Below are 21736 nucleotides of genomic sequence, written 5' to 3' on the forward strand. Positions count from 1 at the left end.
AAGTATGGAAAGAGAATATAAAACCTCATATTCAAGTATTAAAATGGCGGCACCAAATTAGTCTTCTTTATTTCCCCCGAAATATGGAAAGTTCTGTGTACTCAAACATGTTCAAGATGCACAGCTGGGAGAACAAGAAATATTAAACAGGGACCAACTATGGATGTACATGCTTGATGGACAGGCAGAGCACTACTGTTCAAGTCCCAGACATGAGAATGCAATACCACTAACAGCTTAGATACCATTTTGCTGTAGTGACACTTCTCTGAACTACATGCAATTACAGAATCAGTTCTGCAATGTACAGTTGCTAATAAGTAGTAAAGAAATAATAATAAAAATGTGTTTTTTCCCCCACAAGTTATAATCTTTACATTTAAGCTTTAATTCCTGGTATACCATGAGTCAGTCACACTGGTTGATTCCCAATACTTTTTAATTCAACACAATTTGACAGAGGAGTTAAAAGTCCTAATGATAAATGGACTTCAGAAGTTTTTTGTAAGTGGTGGCTGGAAAGACAACAGACATACAAACAAGTACCTCCTCTAACTGAAACCCAGGCAACTGTGAACATCCCATGCACTTGCCTTGGCCCATTGAGTAAGCATAACAAGTTTATTTAGATTAGTTAGACCACACAATCTCTTGATTGCTGGGAACATCAGAAGTCATGGGGAACTGCATACTGCAATTAAAAAAAAAAAAAAAAACCCAGACAAAACAAAAAAAACTTCAAAACCAACCCAAACCCCCAACCATCCACCCAACCCCCCCCCCAAAACACTATACACACAACTGCACTACAGAACAAAAAAATAAACTTATTTCAAACAGCACATATTTACCTTGAACACAGAGAATGATCAGCAGATAGGCTCCAAGCAATCGCTCATAAACTCTCAATTGAGTCATTGTTCACTTTTAATCCTTCCTGTGCAAGGCAACTGGTCCTTCTGCTTGACAAATGTTAAGCTTAAGTCTGTTCGGTGAAGCCTAATACAAGATTTGGTGCTTGACTGGAAAGATGCTTTTGTAACTTTTCCAACTTCGTTTCCTGAAAGGTAAAACAAAATGTCAAGAAACTCCCTGCATTTCTGAAACAAACAAAACCAGCCAACCTCAAGAGTTTTCATCACACTGATCATAACCATGTGGATGCAAAAAATAATCTTAAAAGTATATGTTTAAGAAGATTAGTAATTGAAAACATCAGCCATATTTATCATCCAACTGAATTGCAGGGTTAGTCTGAAATACAGGTTTTGAGTAACAACTGACGCGAATGTTTTTACATTCCTATCAAAAATATTAGGTATATTTAACTAACTAGGCTAGCCATATATTTTAAACTCACATAAGGCTATGATAGGTAGTAATTGACAGATTAACATGTAAATCTGTTTGAAAACTGTTCTATTTACAGCAACTAAAATTTATATTTTTCTTAAAAATTGAACTCAGTGGCTTCCCATAATACTGCAGTGACAAAAGCAACACCATCTTGAGCCACCAGTTGAAAAATGCTTTCAGAGAAGCTTTATTGCAATAACCCCCCCACCCCAGCCTGTCAAGCAAAAAAGATCAATTTGTATCCCACCCCAGCCTGTCAAGCAAAAAAGATCAATTTGTATTAAAGTAGTTTAGTTGCCTAATGTACACACAATGTTACTTTTGTTTTCTAGAATAGTACTACATCTTAAAAACAAAAGAACAAAACCCAAAAGCACAACGTCACTTAACAGCTGAATGACAAAATTAATTTCTCACTTAGCACCAACTATATTCTAGTCCATATTCCTGTGGACTACTATGCTATAGGTAGATAGATAGACAGATATAGTGTTTTCTAGAGAAAATACAGTAAGCTTAGTTCACAACAACAGTGAACATTTATTATTTATCTCTGTTAATTCCAATTCAGAATCCTGATAACCTTCTAGATTCCAGTTTTGTGCCAATTAATCCCTTCTGAAACATTATGCTACTATATGCACATGCTATTTCCTCCCAAAATCAAATACAGCTCTTCACATCCAGTGGATAACACAGCGCTAAGCCAGCCACACTGAGTAAGAAGTTACTTTTTCATACTTCTGTAGTTGCGGTCACATTCTGCTTAACGAACTTGCTACAGCGATTTGCAAGGGAAGCGTAATTGGGCCTCAGAGGACTAAAACGGAGCTCGAACACCTAAATAGTTAATTGCAACAAAAGCGACGTCGCACAAAGACGAACAGAGGACTTATTTTGCCTTTCCTCGGCCTCTTGTTTCGGTGGGCTTGACCCCTCTGACCCCTGTCAGCCTGGCGCTGCTCATGAATGCCAAAACTGGCGTTCGCTCGGGGATGGGCTGCAATTACTGTTGGTGGCCGCTTCCAGCATCAGTAACTCAATCTGTCTGTCGGTGAGACCCAAGAACTTTTCATTTTAATTAGTCTTCAGAGGCATTTAACATGGAGGCAAATTAGCGGCCGAGCCGGGAGGTGTCCGTCACTTTCAATTTCAGCGGGCCCGGGGCAGGCCGCCCCGACCCCTGCCCTACTTTTCACACGTCCCTGACTTCTCCCTAATGAAGCGACAAAGCGCCTCCGCGCCAGAGGAAGCCGGGGCGAGCTGCGGCTGGGCGCCTCACGGACGCGGGCGATGCTCCCTGAACGCCGTAGCCGCCCTGGCTCTGCCATGATTACTGCTGGGACGGACTCGGAACGACCCGCTCTGCAGACGTGCTAACCACTACGGAGTTCAAAATAAGCTTCCTGCGGAGGCAGAGGTAAAAGCCATGTGGTAACCAAAATACTCACTCTTCTTACTGTTTCCTAATGACAAGCAACAGGACCAATTCTGACACATGACAGGGACTAGCTACAAAAACATCAGGCCAACAACACAAGTCTGTAAGTATTATTGCTTTGTTCTGTGTTTCAACTGCAATGAACTTCAGTCTCAATAAAACACATGGCAGACAAAAACTGCCAACAGCTTGTATGTAGCAAACCAATAAAGACTTTATTTACAGTATTATTTTTGCAGTCCATCGGGGGGGGGGGGGGGGGGATAACCAAAAACCACTAATAGTCTGTTTAAAGAATGCTTCAAAAATAATTTGTCTGTCCTCATGCAAGTTTCAGTATTTCAAATTTTCACTTTTCCACATTTGAAGAGTGTCTTACTTTCAGAAAATAGGTTATCTTGCTCCTTGATTTAATAAGGTGGGAAACACACTGGCACAGGAACTTAATGTGTGATGTTTATTTACCACTGTACTGCACCATACGTTATTAAAAAAATATCGGTAAGAAATGGGAAAAAACCCCATCATTTTCATACAACTCACTTCCAATTCCATGGTGATTTTTCTTTAGTACGACCATCTAAGGTAGTTATGGAAAATTCTGTCCAAGCCTATTCAAGATTATAACAATCTCCACTTTGCAACTAAATTTTCATTAGTATTTCACTTTTCAAACATCTATGTATTAAAGTGTAAATATGCATAAGAATGCATATAAAAACGTGTAATAAATTGACACTGAGAACATGTTCTGCTATAATCCTTATTTTAAAATCATCATAATTTGAGAATGCTTATCAGCATTTAAAATACCTCAGAATTGAAAAGTGAAACCCAATAGGGCTGCAATTACCTTCTCTTTCCCTGAAATGCAGATATGAAGCCTTAATACTATTACTTGCATTACCTTTCTGTTGCTGCTACTGTCAGTGTCAAGTTTGCCCTTAGCTAGGTAAGTCTGCAAGGTTTGAGGCAGACAAGCACTGATCAGCCTTGCTGCACCCATGGCTCTAATGGCAACATCTCACTACTGGGCAGGTGAGCTTAAGGCACTGATGGAAAACTAGTGATTTAAATAAAATGTCCCAATATGAACTATGTGAACTGTGGTGTGGACAGATGACCTATTCTGCACTACACAAGCAAGACACCTGCATCAAAAATATGAAGTAGATGGGGTGAAGCAGTTTTTTCAGACATCACAGTAAAATTCATCAGTTTTTCTGCCACAACTATCAGAAGATACTTCAGTTTTTGTTTTTTTTTTACCTGTCCTTTGAACTGTGCTTTTTGTTTAGCTCAGAAACTTACATGAGAAATAAAACCCCAAGACAATTAGTTCTCAAATAGCCTGTGTTGCTCTTCTGCAGAAATGGAACAGTCTGAAAACATTTTGTTCTTGAAATCACCTGACATTCCAATATAGCTATGGAGTTTAAACAGCTGTAAAAAAGAGTTTAAAAACACCAGACTAGTTGTTCTAGTGCTTCTAACAAATGCCACACCCCAAATCAATGTAGTTATGACCTTCATATGAGAAGGTATTTCACTAAAAAAAAAAGGAAAAACAACAAAAAATTGCATTTGACAAAACCGAAGAGGCCACAGTGATACCTTTTTCAAGCCATTTCTGGATTCCCCTTGAAGAAGAATACTGGGAGCCCTGCTAAGGCACATAATCTAAAGTGAACAACAGCTGGAATTTCTCCAAAACCTGCCCGGTATTAACAGTGTGGAATCATAGAATAGTTAGGGCTGGAAAGGACCTTAAGATCATCCAGTTCCAACCCCTTTGCCATGGGCAGGGACATGTCACGCTAAACCATCTCACCCAAGGCTTTGTCCAACCCAGCCTTGAACACTGCCGGGGATGGAGCATTCACAACTTCCTTGGGCAACCCATTCCAGTGCCTCACCACTCTTACAGTAAACAACTTCTTCCTTATATCCAATCTAAACTTCTCCTGTTTAAGTTTTAACCCGTTACCCCTTGTCCTACCACTACAGTCCCTAATGTTAGCTGAGAAATCTGTATGAATTCCTTTTACAAACTACATTTGGCTTTTCTTTGCACACACAGCAAGTGTCAAAATTTGCACAATAAAGTTGTCTTACACATCCTGTAGAACTATACTACTATGAATGCTACTTGCAACTGAAGTAATTTTTACAAAGCAACAAATAGAAATAGGTTTTAGTATTCAGTAAGTTTCAACCGCTACGTTTATTATCCTGTTTCAGGGTAGGAGTTAAGTTTAGCTAATATTCTACAGTCCTTTCACCCTATCTATAAAGAATTTTTATTTCAGCTTTGGATACTTGTATCAGATGAATAGATTAATGACACAACTAAATGACTACTTCAAACGTGTTCAAGCAGCAGTTAACACCTGAAATGCTACTCTGACAACAGAGTGATGCTGAATTAATTCAAACCTGCAAGTCAACCAGCTGATTTCCAAGTCCTTGTCCTTTTTTTTTATTGTAGCCATAAAGAAGTGCTCAACTACAATCTGTTAAAAAGTATTTTATTCCTTAATCACAACACTCAATTTGTCTACACTGTGATTTATTATCCTTCCTAAAAATAGTTTACTGAAGAAAATGCTTTTGTTATTAAAGCCGTGTAGTTTTTTCTAAACTTGAACTCAGTTTTCTAAACTTGAATTCAGACAGTGAATTCACAGCACTATCACAACAGTTAAACGGTACGCTCCATATGACTCCAAATATATGAAGCTAAAGAGTGCAAGATCTGCCATATGACCCAAAACAACTCTAAAATCAGGGAATTCAGTGGTAACTATTCTTTAGATGTGGCTCTGTAATACTTTTGACAGCATGATCCCTAAATCAAATGAGCTGCACTGTCCCAAATTTCAATAAAGAATGATGGTGCTGAATGTAACAAAGACAGTATTGTAGAAGAGGAACATAAGAAAAAAGAAAATTCAGTATCTGACTTCACAAGAATTAGAACATTAAATCCATTTCAACAGAAAAGATGTTTTAAGACATTTGCACCAGTCTATACAACACCAAGGATACGTATTTGCTGAAGCAAAACTTAAATATATTAAAAGTTTCTGCTATGTGCAACAGGGGCAAGAAGCAACACAGGTAACTGCAAGCGTACTACCTCAATCACATGTGTAGTTTTGAACATATCTCTGAGGTAGAAGAAAATACCAGAGATAAACTGGATAGTCTGTAAGGCAGTATGCAACAACAACTTTTCTATCAGAGCTTAAAAATACACCATGGTATATTGCCACAAAGAAAATTATTAATTTGGATGAAGAAAAGAGGGATTGTAAGAACACTAAAGAATTTACTACAGAACAGAAGACAACTAGTTTCAACAACAGATTACCAGTGTAGTTCAAATGACATTGTTGAATCAGTTCAATTCAAGAATTCTTACCCTTTTCATTAATAAACAAAGCACAAAAAGTAAAACTTTGATAAACCTTGCCAACAATAATGAATTTCCAGCTCAGCTGACTATTGTTTTTATGCAGGAAGATTTGGATCACAATAAGAACTGAAGTAACAGAAATGGAATGAAACAGAACAGCATGAAAATGTGAAAGTTATGCATATTGGAAACTCTGAGGAATTTCTGCTTCACACAGACTAGGAGTTCATGCACAGGACATAGCCACATCCCAGGACTCAAATACACCAATCAATTACAGAACATCAGGCACATCCATGTGATGTTGCTGGAAGAAAGAGACAAACACAACTCTAGATTTCCTAGGGAAATTTCCAAGTGGAAATGGTAAAGCATGACTAGCACAGAGACAAGATGACTGATAAATTCAACATATGCCTAGAACAACTGACAATACTATCTGGAGAATAGGGAAGCCCTATGAAAGGAGACAAAAAGAAAAAGCCTAATACAGTTAAAGTTGGCAGGGAAATGATTACTCTTTGAAAATGTAAATAGGAATAAACACAAGGAAAGACAGCTGCTCAAGCTAAAGAAAATTACTGGTTCAACAACACTAGTTATGGATTAGTCATTACAATTTATTTAGATCAGAAATGAGAAAACAATTCCTAACCACTGGTTAGCAGGTTCTAGGACAGATTTTTACACTAAAAAGTATCCAAAAAACTTACTCACTCTTTAGTTTAGAAAACCTACTATCTCATGTAGCTGCAAGGTGACAGGATGGGAGCAGATTCTGATCCAGAAGAGCCCTCAAAACTCCGTTTTGTTATTCGTAACACAAGAAGAGCTATAGGTTACCTGAGCTTGTTTGAAGTTAAATAGTCAAATTTAACCAGTTCCATAATAAGTTTAAATAAAAGTTTCAGATTCTGTACTGTGTAATGTTCTCAAATACTTATACAAGCATACTTTCAAAATGTGGTTCTAGTAGTTTATGGCAAGCCATGCTTACACAAATTGTAGAAAAGTGCCATACTGAAACAGCCAAACTAGCTGTGCTAAAGTGCTTCAAATATGTGAAGTTAAAAACACAGGTCAATCCATCACCAAAATCTATGAAGAAATCATAGAACTGATGGAAAAGACTGCTGGCTATTGCAAGCTTGTTGGCTGCATGGCCATCAACAAAATCTACTTCAAATAAGGTCCTGCTTGTTTAAGCACTAATCTGTGCAAACTCACAAACATAATACCATTAAACTGCAAATTTTATTAGAGTTAATTAAAACTAGTGACCGCATAAATTTTAAAGCCAAAAGATTGTGTGAATTATTTCAATGGTCTTTCTCCCTCTGACAATTGCTACAAAATCTGAAATGTTAAATGAAGCACACATGTGTGTGCACTATATACTTCTCAAAAGACTGAAAGGAAAAAAAGAAATCAGAGTTCTATTTGTGGGACATTTATAACCATGTGTTTCTAACACATGTACTGCAAGAGCAGCTTTGTTCATTCAGAAAACATGGCCTCCTAACTGCTTTCTGCAGCAAGAGAGTTCACAGTCTTAGAAAAAGAGTTCCTATTTCTGAGCAGCTGGAAAAGCCACTAAAATGCACCTTAGGTACTCTAACAGAAATCTTATGAAAGGCAAATTTCACACTGCTTGTAAATATCAAATGTGTGTACCTTAGGTCAGAATTTAGGAGCCAAACTACTAAATTATGATGTATTTGTCTGTTTCATAAACAAAGTTGCTAACCATGAAGAAATTAAAGCCTAGCTGCTTTTTACCATGCCCAGCACAATTAGGTAATTGGGGATGCCACTCACTGGACTCCTGAATGCCCTTCTTACTGTTACTCTGGAATTCCAATTAAGTAACTGCTATAAAGTTTCTGCCATTATATTAACAGTAATGAAATTAAGCGAAGCTGTTTTCCCAGTGCCATCAGGTATTCAGACATATCCTACTGTATTACAAACATGACACATTCTCTTATTTGAGCATACTGAAATAGGATTTCACTACACAATTTTTATTCATCTTGGATAAAAATTTCTCCCTTTCACCTCCATCACATTAGTGATTATCTGGCTGAGAGCTTCTGCCCTTAAGACAATTGGCAAATGGACACCCATGCTCCTTCTACCATAAATGACATCAACTTCTGCTGTTCTACCCAGAAGCTATCGTTCTTAGACGTTTTTGTTATCTCTTCATCATTTTTCCTAGTTCCTTACTGTCATACCAGTCAACATGAACAAGTAGAAAAGTCTCCACATGGAATACGTTCCATCTCTACAGCTAACAAATCCAAACTGGGAATGAGACTTAAACCTTCTAAATTTTGTTCTCAAAAAAAAAAAAACCCAAAACAACCCCCCCCCAAAAAAACTCCCCAAAAAAAAAAAAAAAAAAAAAAAAAAACCCACAAAAAACCCAAAGAATGCCTTTTGTCCCCTGAATATAAGCCGCAAAAGTTATTTTAATTATTACAAATATCACACATCACTACTGAAAATATTATGGTCATACTATACCACTTACAAGACCTACCACATATATGGATTTGAATTACAATTATTTTATACAAAGAACATGCCTAGGCTGAAGAAAGGAAAAAGCTGGGCCTCAAACCTGAATATGTATTTGCTCACTTCTTAAAATGTGAACAATGGACCCCAAAATCAGAGCCAGAGCCTTTAAAAGAACAAATGCTTCCACAAGAAGGATTTCTAAACTGAAACATCCCTTTCAGCACTATAAAGACAACTAATGAATACTTTCAAAACCTTGCAGTATTTTTTTTCCATAATTTAAGGACAACTGTTCATTAATCTATATAAAAAAACACCCCCAGAACAACAAATTGACAGGGTTAAGTTTTTATTATACTTGGATCCCATGTTTCTGTTACAGCTATAGCCTTTGCCCAATCTAGAAAAAGAAATTCACAGCTACTTTTTGCCTCCACAGTGAAGGTGATTATGCAAATTCTGGGGCTCATGTAGAGGTCTCCAGAAACTGGGGTTTTGTTTGGTGGTTAAAGAGTAATTTTCATTTCAGGGTGCCTAAGTAAAACAGCCTGTCCTTATTGGTTACTGAATTTAATCAATAACAAAGCATGCTATACAGACCCATGCTTTTTCCCTGATGTCACTGACATCGGTTTCCCCGACAAGAGAAGCAGCAAGGAAAAGAAGCCCCAAAGCCCCTCAATGCCATCCTTAGGCCAGCCTGCAGCTCCAGCTCCAGCACACTTTCCAATAGAAACGTTTTGCCCACAAGAGGATAGTGTAAGCTAATTTCTGAGTAGGGGCACGTTGCTAAGATCCACATCCCTCACGCAGAACACTGTTTAGAAAAAGTGGTTACTATTTAAAAAAAACACACATCCCTTGAATTTCAATTTTAGTACAAAGGAAATAGCAGCAACAAAGCTGAGAGAATTCAATAGGGGTTGGGGTGGTGGTGGTATGTGCTCTTTTTTAACATGAAGAATAAATAGGCTGCAAGTACTTATCTCCCTCTTCCCCTCACTTCCACCCTTAATTCTTGTTTTCTAGGTAGTAAGATTTTCCCAAGTCTCACTGCTAGCTGCCAGCTCCATGAAGTAAACCGAGCAGAGCTCTCCCTCCCCTCCGCTCGGCCCCTCCCCTGCGAAGCCCTAGGCGCCCTGCCTGACATGCTTTTCAAGGCGTGCTAGACTGCAGAGCAGACTTTCTGGCTCCACTTCCATTGTTTGCACGGCTGCTTTGCTCCTTATCCAGAGCGTGGATTAGCATAAGAATACTGTTTTCCCCCTCTGCAAGCCAGCTCCCCTCTAGAAGACCTCTACCTCTTAAGAATAAACATGGGATTGGGGGTTTTTGTTAGTTTTTGGTGGGGTTTTTTTCTTAGATTTTCTCTTTAAATTCTCTTCTCATTCAAGACTTGTAGAAACCAATAAAATAAATAAAGTCTAAACAAGCCAGTCTGACAAGGCTCGAAAATACCCGATTGCTTAGATTAGTAATTACCAAGGTCAAAAGAGTCAACTTGATAATGCTGTTACTGGAGCCCCTCGCTCCTTACACTCCAGTTGTGGCTATGATTTTAGTTACTAAAAACTGAAAACTAAAACACTTTCCAAACAAAACAGGTAATACGTTTTATGAAAGAGTACCAAAAAAAGAGACCATAACACCTCCTTCCCCCTCCCCTTTTTTTTATTTACCCCGGAAGACAAGTTTCAAGTTATTGAGGACAGAAAGCATACATATCAGCACAACCCTCAGCCAAAAATACAAACCAATCGCCTCCAAACTGCTAGCAGCGATGCCTTAAACACAGGAATCGCTGCTGCCTACTTACACAACTGCAAATCCTTTCTCTCTGGTATCTGAGCAAGACACTATGGTGTGGCCCTTGTGAAGCAAGCTACATGCATCTAGTCTTAAAGTTCAACAGAAGAGCATTTCATGCAAACCAAACCACTTGCCCTCAAAATACTTAACACTGTCAACATGGACATATTTTTGTGTTCCACTACCTGTAAGATAACTGCTGTCCAAATTAATTCAGACATTATTTGCCAGTAAGATAAAAACCCACTTGCAAATGTTACCTCCTAAGCAAGCCACGTAATTTTTAAATCACCAAATTCAGGACTCCTCATTGCAGTAGGCAAGACCAAAGTATTTCTTTAGCAGTATTTGCTCAATATATACAAACAGCAGAGAGGACCAAAGTGTCAAGTTCAACATAATCATGACTTGCTAATGCCAAACACTGCTTGGCAAAGTAAGCCTTAACCCTCATTTTCCTCACCTGCCTGCCATGCCCACAGAAGCACCATACTCTGCTGATGCAAGAAACTGTCTAGCAGTTGTCACAAATCACTGTAAATAACACACAGATATTCTCAAAGGAGCAGTCTCCTCCATCAGTCCTAAAAGAGGCCTTTTAATAGCTGAATAGGCCAAATAAAATAAGTAGCAGATGCTGCTTCTTTATGCTCCTGTAAAACATCTATGTGGCAGGGTAATTCTTTAAAGTGTTCTTACTACAGAAACAAAATTTTAGATATATACCTTGCAAATTACATTTAACTATTAATTTGCTTTTCATGTTATATTGCCCTTCTTACATTAAATTGCTGAAATGCACCCTTTCCACCTCTCTTACAACTCTTTTGAATTACACATATGATCAGCTAACATCTCTTCTGTCGTCTGCATGCCTTGACACTCACACCAGAAACTCTCATTAGGCTGTTTTTACAAAGTTACGAACTCCAGCCACAAAACACTAGGAGGTTGCCACCTCCACAGCAAGGGCAGAAGTGAGCAAGTACTGCCGGTGGCACGTCTAGCAGAGCCTAAACCAGAATCAGTGGCAGTTTAAATTAATATGCTGTGCTCTGAACAGCTGTGGCTGATGAGCTGCCATTTGCTTGATACTGCCACAGAGGCACTGACCTCCAGCAAAAGAGCAAGGTGGACAGCTGGGGGTAGTAACCTCACAAGCTGCCTCACTAGTGACCTCCAAAGCTTGCAAGAACTGTAACACATGTAAGTAGGTTAACAAAGTTTCGGTAATTCCCAACAGAAAAGCAAAAAAGCAAAAAAAAACACCCCCAAATCCATCTGAGAGCAAGTATCTTGTAATTACAACATTCAGTATCTTACATAGAACCTGCAAAGTATTTGGTTATTCTCAGTATCATAGAATGATAAACGCTTATGTATAAAGCACGACATGCTCACACAGTTATTTCACAAATACTTATTATTAAATCAGACAGCTATAATAAGAAAATGCTTCCACAGTACAAATAATCTAAAATTAATTCTATGCTGCATTCAGTTCCTACCTTCATTTACAATACTTAATTTTTAATTGTGAGAAATGTCAGAAGGCATTACTGTTGTGGAAGAATTCTCTAGGACTCTAGATGTACGCGTCTGAGCTTACCTTACCCTGTTAGTATTCTGCAAATTTTGCTGAGATGACAATACATTTTAAGGCAAACCAAAGTTAAACTTCAAGTACACTGTAGATACACTTGGTTAAATGACTACAGAAACAGCATGGCATGCACGTGCACACGAAATACTTCTTTTAAGTTTAAACAATGTACTTTCATCAAATATGGCTTCAAAGACATTTCTAAATCCAAACACAGTAATCTTTCAATAAGTAGAGTTCAAAGGTAATGTTTATACTTCAACAGTTACAGTCCCTTATTTCCCTGCATTAAGCGCTAAAGTAATACTGTTGGGATTTTTTCCACACAAAATTCAAAACCATACGCACAGGAAGCATGACTAGAAAGCTCAATGAGATAAAATAGTCAGAGTTTTATTAGTAGTATCTTTCCCGTCTTTCCCAAAGCACTTCACATGCTTTCCTACTTTTTCTCTTTGACCCTTGTGGTGCTTGACAAACCGCCCATACTCCATTGCAAAGCAATAATTTGGGCACAGTTTTTTAATTGCAAACATTTCCCCCGTCATTGTTAAACGTATCTCGTCTGGTGTCTCAACAATTCCTTATGCTAAAAATAAAATAATAAATCTTAAAAAGTAAATCCATCTGCCTCCCAAGTCACCTCTTCATTAACTCTGGCTTACTAATTCACTAGTTGTAAAATTCTCAGACTCATTAACACATTTAAAAGTAACATACACAATACCTAGGAATTAGGAGACTTACTTGCTTTAAAGTACGCAATACAATTCATGCTAGATTCTGAATTCCTGTTGAACACAACTGACCAACAACAACAGGAGAAGCCACTCTCCCTGGTTCAAGACTTCCAAAGGATCTTCCCAGATGCTTTTTAAACTTTCCTTCCCCATCACAGGAGTGGTGACAGTGTGCTTTCTTTTCATGATACTGTTATGTCCACAAAAGGATTCAGCTACAGAATCACAGAATCACAGAATCCCAAGGGTTGGAAGGGACCTAAAAAGATCATCTAGTCCAACCCCCCTGCAAGAGCAGGGTAACCTACAGTACATCACACAGGAACTTGTCCAGGCGGGCCTTGAATATCTCCAGTGTAGGAGACTCCACAACCCCCCTGGGCAACCTGTTCCAGTGCTCTGTCACTCTTACAGTAAAGAAGTTCTTCCTGATGTTAACGTGGAACTTCCTATGTTCCAGTTTACACCCATTGCCCCTTGTCCTATCACTGGATATCACTGAAAAAAGCCTACTGCTCAGGCTCTGGCTGAGTAACAGGCAGGGGAGGGAAAAAGTTACCACCTACTGACGTATGGACACAGTAAGAGCAACAGAACTGTTGATGCTGATTTTGTAAGATCAATAAAGAACCCCCCGTAACTCCCATTTTAAAAGTCTCATTAATTCAAAGATTGGGGATTCTGCCAAACAACCAATTTACTGAGGGGGGAAAAAACTGAGTAGACTGCAAGTGTACATTTGCAAATCCTATGACAATTTAAAATGCACAGAACTTCAAGACACCTGTATAAACATCTCTTTTCTCATACACTGTCATCTCAAATATTTCAGGGAGTTTCCTCTCTACAGGCAGACTCCTAATCACTTTCATTCCATTGAAAGCCAAGATCACACTGTTTTACAGAAACATTTTTCATATGCTTCACCTGACAATTGAAACAAATCATTGTTTTTCAAATACAAGCAACTTGAAGAAACATGTCTGAATGAGAACAGGCATTTTAAATCTTAGAACAGCAACAACAAACTGCTTGAATTGTGGTCAAGTGTACCAATTTGGACATCCTTCTGCACATCTTTACTGTAGAAATTCTCCTAACGGGTAGGACAACTGACCCCTCTAGCATTACTCTAACGGATTCAAATTTTGTGTAGATAACTGTGTTCAACTGCAAACACTTAAAACCTGAGTGCAAGATGACCTATCTGTATCAAAACAATGAATACCCAGTGCACAGAAACTTCCTCATTAACGTAAGCAAGCCACTGCTTCTAGGAAATTAACATCAACAAAATCAGCAACATGAGGCTGCTGTTTTCAAAAATTTATATACAACATGCACAAATGCAGGAATATGTATATTTTTTCCATGCAACTTATGCATTTGATCATCCACATAATTATTCTTTTAAATACATATTAAACACTATACCAGACAATTCTTACCTCTCGCTGAGGTAAGAATTCAGAGGATTGTGTAAACCAAGTACTTAGTCCTAAATATGTTGTCTTTCCAATTTGTGGATTCACAGAGTTGGAGAAGATGGGGACCATCCATTTCATTACCCTTACACATGCACTGAAAGTAATAATAACTGGGTCCATGAGAACAGATGGGTAGTGGGGTTCTGTTTACTAAGATAACACAGTCTGTCACAGCTTTCCAGACACAGGTATGCCATCGTGTTTCTCAAATGTCACAATAATGTCTACTTTTCCACGTATAATCTATTTTAGTGTTTTAATATTTCTATAGCTATCTACTTTACTACTTAAACTAAATAAAGAACTGTCTACTGTGTCAACACCAAAATCCTTGTTCCAGTGGAAAGAGCAACAAGGTACCCCTTTTCTCCCTTAAATCAAGGGTTTGACTGCAGCTCATCCCACCTAGAGTTACATTTTCCTTATCCTAAATTCATACTGAAATACTACTAAAGTACCTTTTGCCTTCATCACCCTTGCTTCATCAGTCATTCTAGAACTGTGGCTACTTCCTTTATTTTTTCCCAAGCTACAGTATCAGCAGGTCAAGGGAAGTGATTCTGCCCCTCTACTCTGCCCTGGTGAGACCCTACCTGCAGTTCTGCATCCAGCTCTCGAGTCCTCAGTACAGGAAAGATATAGACCAGTTGGATCAGGTCCAGAGGAGAACCACAAAAATGATCAGAGGGATGGAACACCTCTTCTGTGAGTAAAGTCTGAGAGAGTCTGGGTTGTTCAGCCTGGAGAAGACTGTTGGGAGACCTTATTGCAGCCTTTCAGTTCCTAAAAGGGGCCTATAAGATGGGGACAGACTTTTTAGCAGCACCTGTTGTGATAGGATGAGGGATCTTAAACTGAAAGAGGGGAGTTTCAGGCTGGATGCAAGGAAGAAATTCTTTACAATGAGGGTGGTAAAATACTGGAACAGGTTGCCCAGAGAGGTGGAAGATGTGCCATTGCTGGAGACATTCAAGGCCAGGCTGGATGTGGTTCTGAGCAACCTGATCTAGTTCAGGATGTCCCTGCTCATTGCAGGGGGTTGGACTAGATGAGCTTTGAAGGTCCCTTCCAACCCACACTGTTCCATGATTCTATTCTGTAGTTCTATGATCTTGCCTTTTTTTCCTGTTAGCTTGCTCTTCAGATTATTAGTAAATACAACTATACTATTACTACCTTTTGGCATATAGCCACCTCATCTGTTTGGTTGTTGGGTTTTTTGGTTGGGTTTTTTTTTTTTTCCCCTCTTTTCAAACCATTCCATTGTAACAACAGAATATTGTTATTCTGTTTTCTCATTAATTTCGTAAGCAACTTAGGCTTATTTTTTAAGTATAACTAGCAAACTTAATAGCATCCTAAGACTTTAAATGGCGTCTGTAAGACTGTGCACTTGCACACAGTAGCAAGTGTTATATGTCTTTTCTTCCCTAGACATGTAAAACGCACCATCCTAATATTCCAATTATGGTATCGGAAATAACTACTGCCATTATTATACCAAGTCAGTTCATGACAAAGCACATGGGGAAAAAAAAAATCCTGTGGTTTGGTTTTGGGGGGGGATTTTTTTTTTTTTAATTCACCTGTACCATCAAGAAATTATTTTTCATTCTATTGTACAACAGATTTCCCTGTTTTCAAAAATTGGAAAAATATGTAAATTACATACCAGATGATTAATTCATGAATATTCACAAATACTGCTACCTATTTACCATTATTTTTCACCAGAAGTATTTTAACAAAGAAAAGTTTCAGAACAGATTATGTAAGTTTTAAAAGTTTCAAATTATTACTCAAGATTCTGAAATTCCTGTATTGTGTTGTAAATGCAGAACATACACACTTTAAAGAGATGATAAAAGTATGCCTTCTTTACCTAGACTTGGCTATGGTACACATTTCTTTTCTTTTTTAAGGATATTTCATACCTGGATTAGAAATCAGAAAACTAGCAAGTTTCTATCACACAGGTCTTTTTTATGAAGATTCAGGGTATTACACGAGGACCCTTATCTAAATCAACCTTAGATTTTTGTTAACAAGTAGCTGTTTATGATTTTAAATTACATTTTAACTGTATCCCTGGATTTATTTCCATGCAATTCCATATCAACTTCAACTATTCAGGAACATTTCATCTAACATTTCTTGAAACTTAACATCATTACCTCGGAACCTGTGGAGAAGAACATTCTTGACTATTAAACCTAGTTGAGATGAAGCTAGTCCATCACTGACATCTTAAGGCGGCTTTAAAAAAGTACCATCAGAAACAAATGTTCATCTCATCGGATACACAAATAATATGCAAAATACAGCCTCCTCCTACTACGTAAGAACTTGTTTGTATTTCTTTGTGATCTGTTATACATTCAACAGGATCTTCTGAGCTGAACAGAGCCAAAATAAAAACAGTAGAATGATGGCATACTTGGACAGCTTAACTTGACCTTCCTGAACCTTAGTCTTGGTCCAATAAGGAAGGCTCTTGGTTTATGCTGAGTCAAAATCGTCACACGCCTGGAACAACCCAGGATAAATGAGGCCAAATGGAAGTTAAGGAAAGCGCTGTGAGGAGGATATGGGTCAAAAGACCAGCAAAATGTGTGACTGCACACTGAAGAACAGAGCAGCTCTGAAGTAGCATCACTGGCACTTCCTGTTTTGATCAACTGATTAGAAAGATGACATTGACTTCTGGTTACTCCACTCCTGGAAAATGCTTTGAGCACACTGACCTGCATTTCCCATTTGTGGTTTAAGCCTGAAGTGGCTCAGCCTGTTTGTTATGGAGTTAACTCCTAGCAAAGCAAATTCAGTGGCAGCTATCCCAACCTTACAGAATAATTGCTTCCTAACTGAACGGACTTCTTACGCAGTCCTGATGGTTAATAAGAAAACCACTGCAGGAACACCATCTTGTCACTGGCAGATTTCATTCTAAAACACTTGGGCATGTGTCCTTAGCTACTGAACAACCAAGCTCACGAGGAAAGATGGTTCTACTACCACCAGTATGGGAGAAGACAGAAATATGACAACTCTACAGAAACTAGAAGCTGAGAAGTACAAATTTATTCCTAAACTGGCAACTGAAGTTATTGGTTCAGTAGATGCACATCAGTTCTTTAATCTCCTAGCCGATGCCTTGTAGCAGGCAAGTCAAACTAAGGGAATATTTTACATTTGGGGGGGAAGGGAGCTCATCCAAACCCAGTTTTTAATACCCCAAAGAAAACACCTACATCACACTAGAAATGCTAAAGACTTGCACAGATTCACAGTTGCAGTTAAGACATTTACCCTACTAAGTAAGATGTAATAAAATTTTGCATTGAGTAGTACTAGCAAAAGGACAATCAGAGATTAACAGAGAGATTCCATATTACAGAAATATTAAAACAAAACAGACAGTGAGAGATTAACAGAGAGATTCCATATTACAGAAATATTAAAACAAACTATCTTAAGAACTGTCAGAGACTTGTATGATACTCTTCACTGAACCTTAACACAGAGATAACCAGAGATATATAATCACAATTTCTCTCTGTCCACCAACTAGGAACTAATAAAAGAGTTATAAGACAGCAGTTCTAGATGCAAACAAAATGTCCCTTTTGTATATAACAAACATTTAAAACTAAAGCACTCACTTTCACGGGGTTTTGTGGGTATCAAGTCATAAACGGGCTCAAAAAATACACTTGAAAGCAGGTCAGACTATGAAATACAATACCACAGGTCTTTCACTTGGGAAGCACATAAAATGTCTGATCAACACCTGGGACAATGTACTCTGTCCACATCTGGCATTTACAGTTTTTCCCTCTTTTGGCCTTCATAACCTTATTTTTTTCTTTTGTCTTTGTTGCCTGACTATTGAAATTCAAGTACAAAGGTTTGAAAGCAGGAGGTAAAACATACACAGGAATAGAAATTATTAGCAAAAGGACTTACTTTTATTTGGATCTGATATGCTCCCTTCTGAGTGTTTGTGTGCTTGTTGACTTACTAACCTGTAATACTTTGTAAAAACAGGACACACTGTATCAAGGTACAGAGATTTTGTGGTGGTGCTGCCATTTTATTTTTGCCAGGTAGGCTGTTTACATACAGGGAAAGCATAATATAAAAAAAGTGGACAAGAAGGGGTGGGGGGGATGGAAGCATCTTGGGAAGGTGGTTTGGGGGTGTTGGTGTTGGGTTTGTTTTGCTTTTCCCTTTAAAATCATATTGTGCCCAGTGTTTTCAACCAACTGTATCGATATGCTTATACAACTTGATGCTTGACACCAGAAAGCTTTTGCCCAGCCGTATCAGCAGAACAGTAAGCATCACCAAAAATCCCTCTGCTCTCTTTCCTTCTGTACAACAGCAGGGCAACCATGCATTTTTTACCTCACTTCAATTCAGGATAGCTCTGAAAGACACTCAAGAGGGAAATACAGATGGTATCTCAAAAGATACTAATTAGCATTTACTGGTACTTCTTATTCAGAGAACTTACCTATACATGGCGTCTCCAAGCACTGCCCTTCCCTCAAATCTCTTATATGAAAGGAGTGAGATTTTTCATTAACAAAGATTACAGCACTACTTTGCTAAATACTGCACCAGCTCTAAATGGGAGTGGGATCATTGAAAAAAAGAGGTCAGAGTGATGAAAGAACTGGTTTATGATGACCCATTCTTTACCTTCTACCAACCCCATATCTTATAAAACCCTGAGATTTACCAAACACAGATTATCCTTTCAAGTTAGCACATCAATCGCTCTTCTAAATAGCTGGTGTGGTTCTAGTGTCCATGGAGGACCATCTAGGTTAGTGAAGCTATTTAATGCTACAAATAAGTCTTAAAGTACACAGTCTTCTATTAATATGCACATGTTCCCCCCGAACACTTAATCTCAGTTTTGGAATTTGCTTGTATTTACAAGCCTGAGATTAGAAACTGTTCTGATAGACAAAAGAATGATCTTTCAATACAGTGTTCATCTGCAGAGTCCTCTATTGATAAACAATCCAGGAACTGTTATTTATTGTTCAACTGTCTCTTTCACTGGAGGAGAAATGATGTGCTCTCCTTTTCAAGGAGACAAAAGGAGGAAAATTAGTTCTTGGGTTTGTACCAGTGTGAACTCCCTAATTTTCCAGAATTGAGCCTATGTCCTTTACTTTTAAGTAGCACATAAGTATGTTAAACCTATACTACCCTGTTGCTCTGTTTGCAGATTTTACCACATATAATTTGTCTCATGTGGTAACTTTTTTCCAACATATCTTTCTGTAAGAGATGTCTCAGTAATTGCCATTTTATCTTTTTTTGTAAGTGAAAAATGGACAGGGAGTAGATAATACAGCTCTTTCAGTACGGTATTAAAGACTGCCATTAGCATACAGAATTTTTTACAGGAAAGATAGGGTGGCTGCTTATCATGCTTTTTATGCCTGAAATACTTCAAATAAAATTTTGCATGCGTTAACCTTACCTCAGAATTGGGAAACTGAATGAAACTGTACTGTACTTCAAGCTTCCTCCAGACTGTTTTCATCTGTACTTCCACTTCATTAGTTCAAAGGTAATATTATGGAAATGCATATTTCTACTAATCTGTAAAACAGGAACAAAAATTGACTTAAGAGATAACTGAAGAAATTGTATTGACAGTTTATAGCACATAATGTGAACTGTACATTGCAGATAATGGTATCTGGCATTACAGAAGCCATCTGTTATTATGAGCTGCTCCTAGCTAGGAAAGACTTTGGACTTCTGCATTTATAACAGTTGCACAGTTGCGATATATTTGTAAAATACCGACACTAAAAAGCATTTAAGTTTAATTTAATTATATCATTAATTTATTCACCCAAATACTTGCTAAAAAAACAACACATTTCCAACTTTTTGTTTAAATACAGGTTTGTCTTAGATGAATGATGATGTCAGGGAGGAAGGATGTTAAAAATCTCCATAGAACAAGCCTTTCTGCTCTCTCCCAGTAACTCCTGGATTCACCTGATCTATACCAGCAAGATCTGCAAGCCTCCAGATACCAGGTTTTTATGGGTGGGTTTGTTTTGTTGCTTTGGGTTTTTTCTTAAAAACAGTGAGCAGACAAGAGAAAGGACACTTTGGTAGTGACGCCAGTGGAAAACACAAACAAACAATGCACAAGCCAGTCTTTACTAAGCACTGGAGAATCTGTAAGACTGCAGTTTCACAACAAAAATCCACTGGTGTGACCACGTTAGTTCCAGCACAGAAGTAACTGTGATATACCGAGAAATAATCAACAGGCCTATTGTAGCTGCACACAGGCATAATTACTCCTGGAAAGAAGCAGCAAAACAAGAATTTGGAAAAAAAGTCCTGGCAACAGGTTGGGTTTTATTTGTTTGTGTTTCTGAACTGACATTTGCCCAAGCATCAGAGGAAAGCACAGCACAGGCTCTTACCCTCTTCAACAACTGTGAGCAAGTCTGACTTGAGTCAACTCCCAGTGTTTTCAAATGCATTGTGGATAGCTAAGTTCGGTTTATCAGCTTTATTACTTAGATTCCATCTTGAGCACATATCACCTTTTGCCAACTATTCCCATTTTATAAGTGTCACAACTCTTGAATTTTTCCATCATCCAAAGCTTTCAAAAAGGTGACACATGAATTTTATCATTTACAAGTGTCAGTTTTACAACTTCAGACATAAGACCTTGAAAGTAACACAAAAGCTTAGATGTCAGTAATCCAGCTATGCTGTTAAAAATCTTACAGTGTGTAGATGTAATGACTTATTTTTGAATGCCAAGGCAAACAGTACTGGGGCAGACAAGCCACGTGCCTGCATGATGTCCAGCAGAGGAACAGTTTCAGCATCCACTTTCCTTCTCTTTTCCTAAGTACCAATAAAGTCCTTTATCATAACAAGGTCAGAATACTTATGTCTCCATGTCCCATTTATAAGCACTGTTCCTCACACACTGAGGTTTAATAGTCTTGGTAATAAATAATAAATTTGTGTAAAATGGTAACCGGAAACCATCCTGAATATCAGATAGCACCAGTTCTTAAAGACAACTGTCTCCACTGAGCAGACAGGCTGACACTTGACTGTTATTTCTTCCATAGTAAAACTGAAAAAACATTCTTCCATGCAAAAGTGTTTGTTGAGATTGTTTTCACTTCTTTAAAGTAAAGAATCTGCAAAATATGTCCATCTCTTCCTCTCTATAACCAAAGAACCCGAGTTCGGATTTTTGGATTCCAAAAGAAACAACTATAAACCAGAAAAAAGTTGGTGAGTTTTGTTTTTAGAGCATCTCCAATCCCCTTGTATCTAGTATCA

General features: G+C 38.1%; 1 protein-coding gene across 4 annotated transcripts in view; it reads right to left on the reverse strand.

The window, feature by feature from the left end:
* The window catches only part of BMPR1A (bone morphogenetic protein receptor type 1A), an 85422-nt gene that overhangs the window by 24312 nt on the left and 39374 nt on the right, over positions 1–21736 (reverse strand). For 3 of the 4 annotated variants that reach the window (XR_010610763.1, XM_065670814.1, XM_065670815.1), the window contains exons 2-3: positions 19881–20002; positions 852–1060 (exon numbers count right to left, since the gene is read on the reverse strand). Coding sequence is in view for 3 of the 4 variants with exons in the window: in XM_065670814.1 (XP_065526886.1) it covers positions 852–918 (67 nt within the window). In the remaining variant the exon portion in view is untranslated. The remainder of the gene's footprint in view (positions 1–851; positions 1061–19880; positions 20003–21736) is intronic. The other variant, XM_065670816.1, reaches the window with a different exon arrangement.

Source organism: Lathamus discolor, chromosome 3 (genome assembly GCF_037157495.1).
Source record: "Lathamus discolor isolate bLatDis1 chromosome 3, bLatDis1.hap1, whole genome shotgun sequence".
Lineage (NCBI taxonomy): Eukaryota > Metazoa > Chordata > Aves > Psittaciformes > Psittacidae > Lathamus > Lathamus discolor.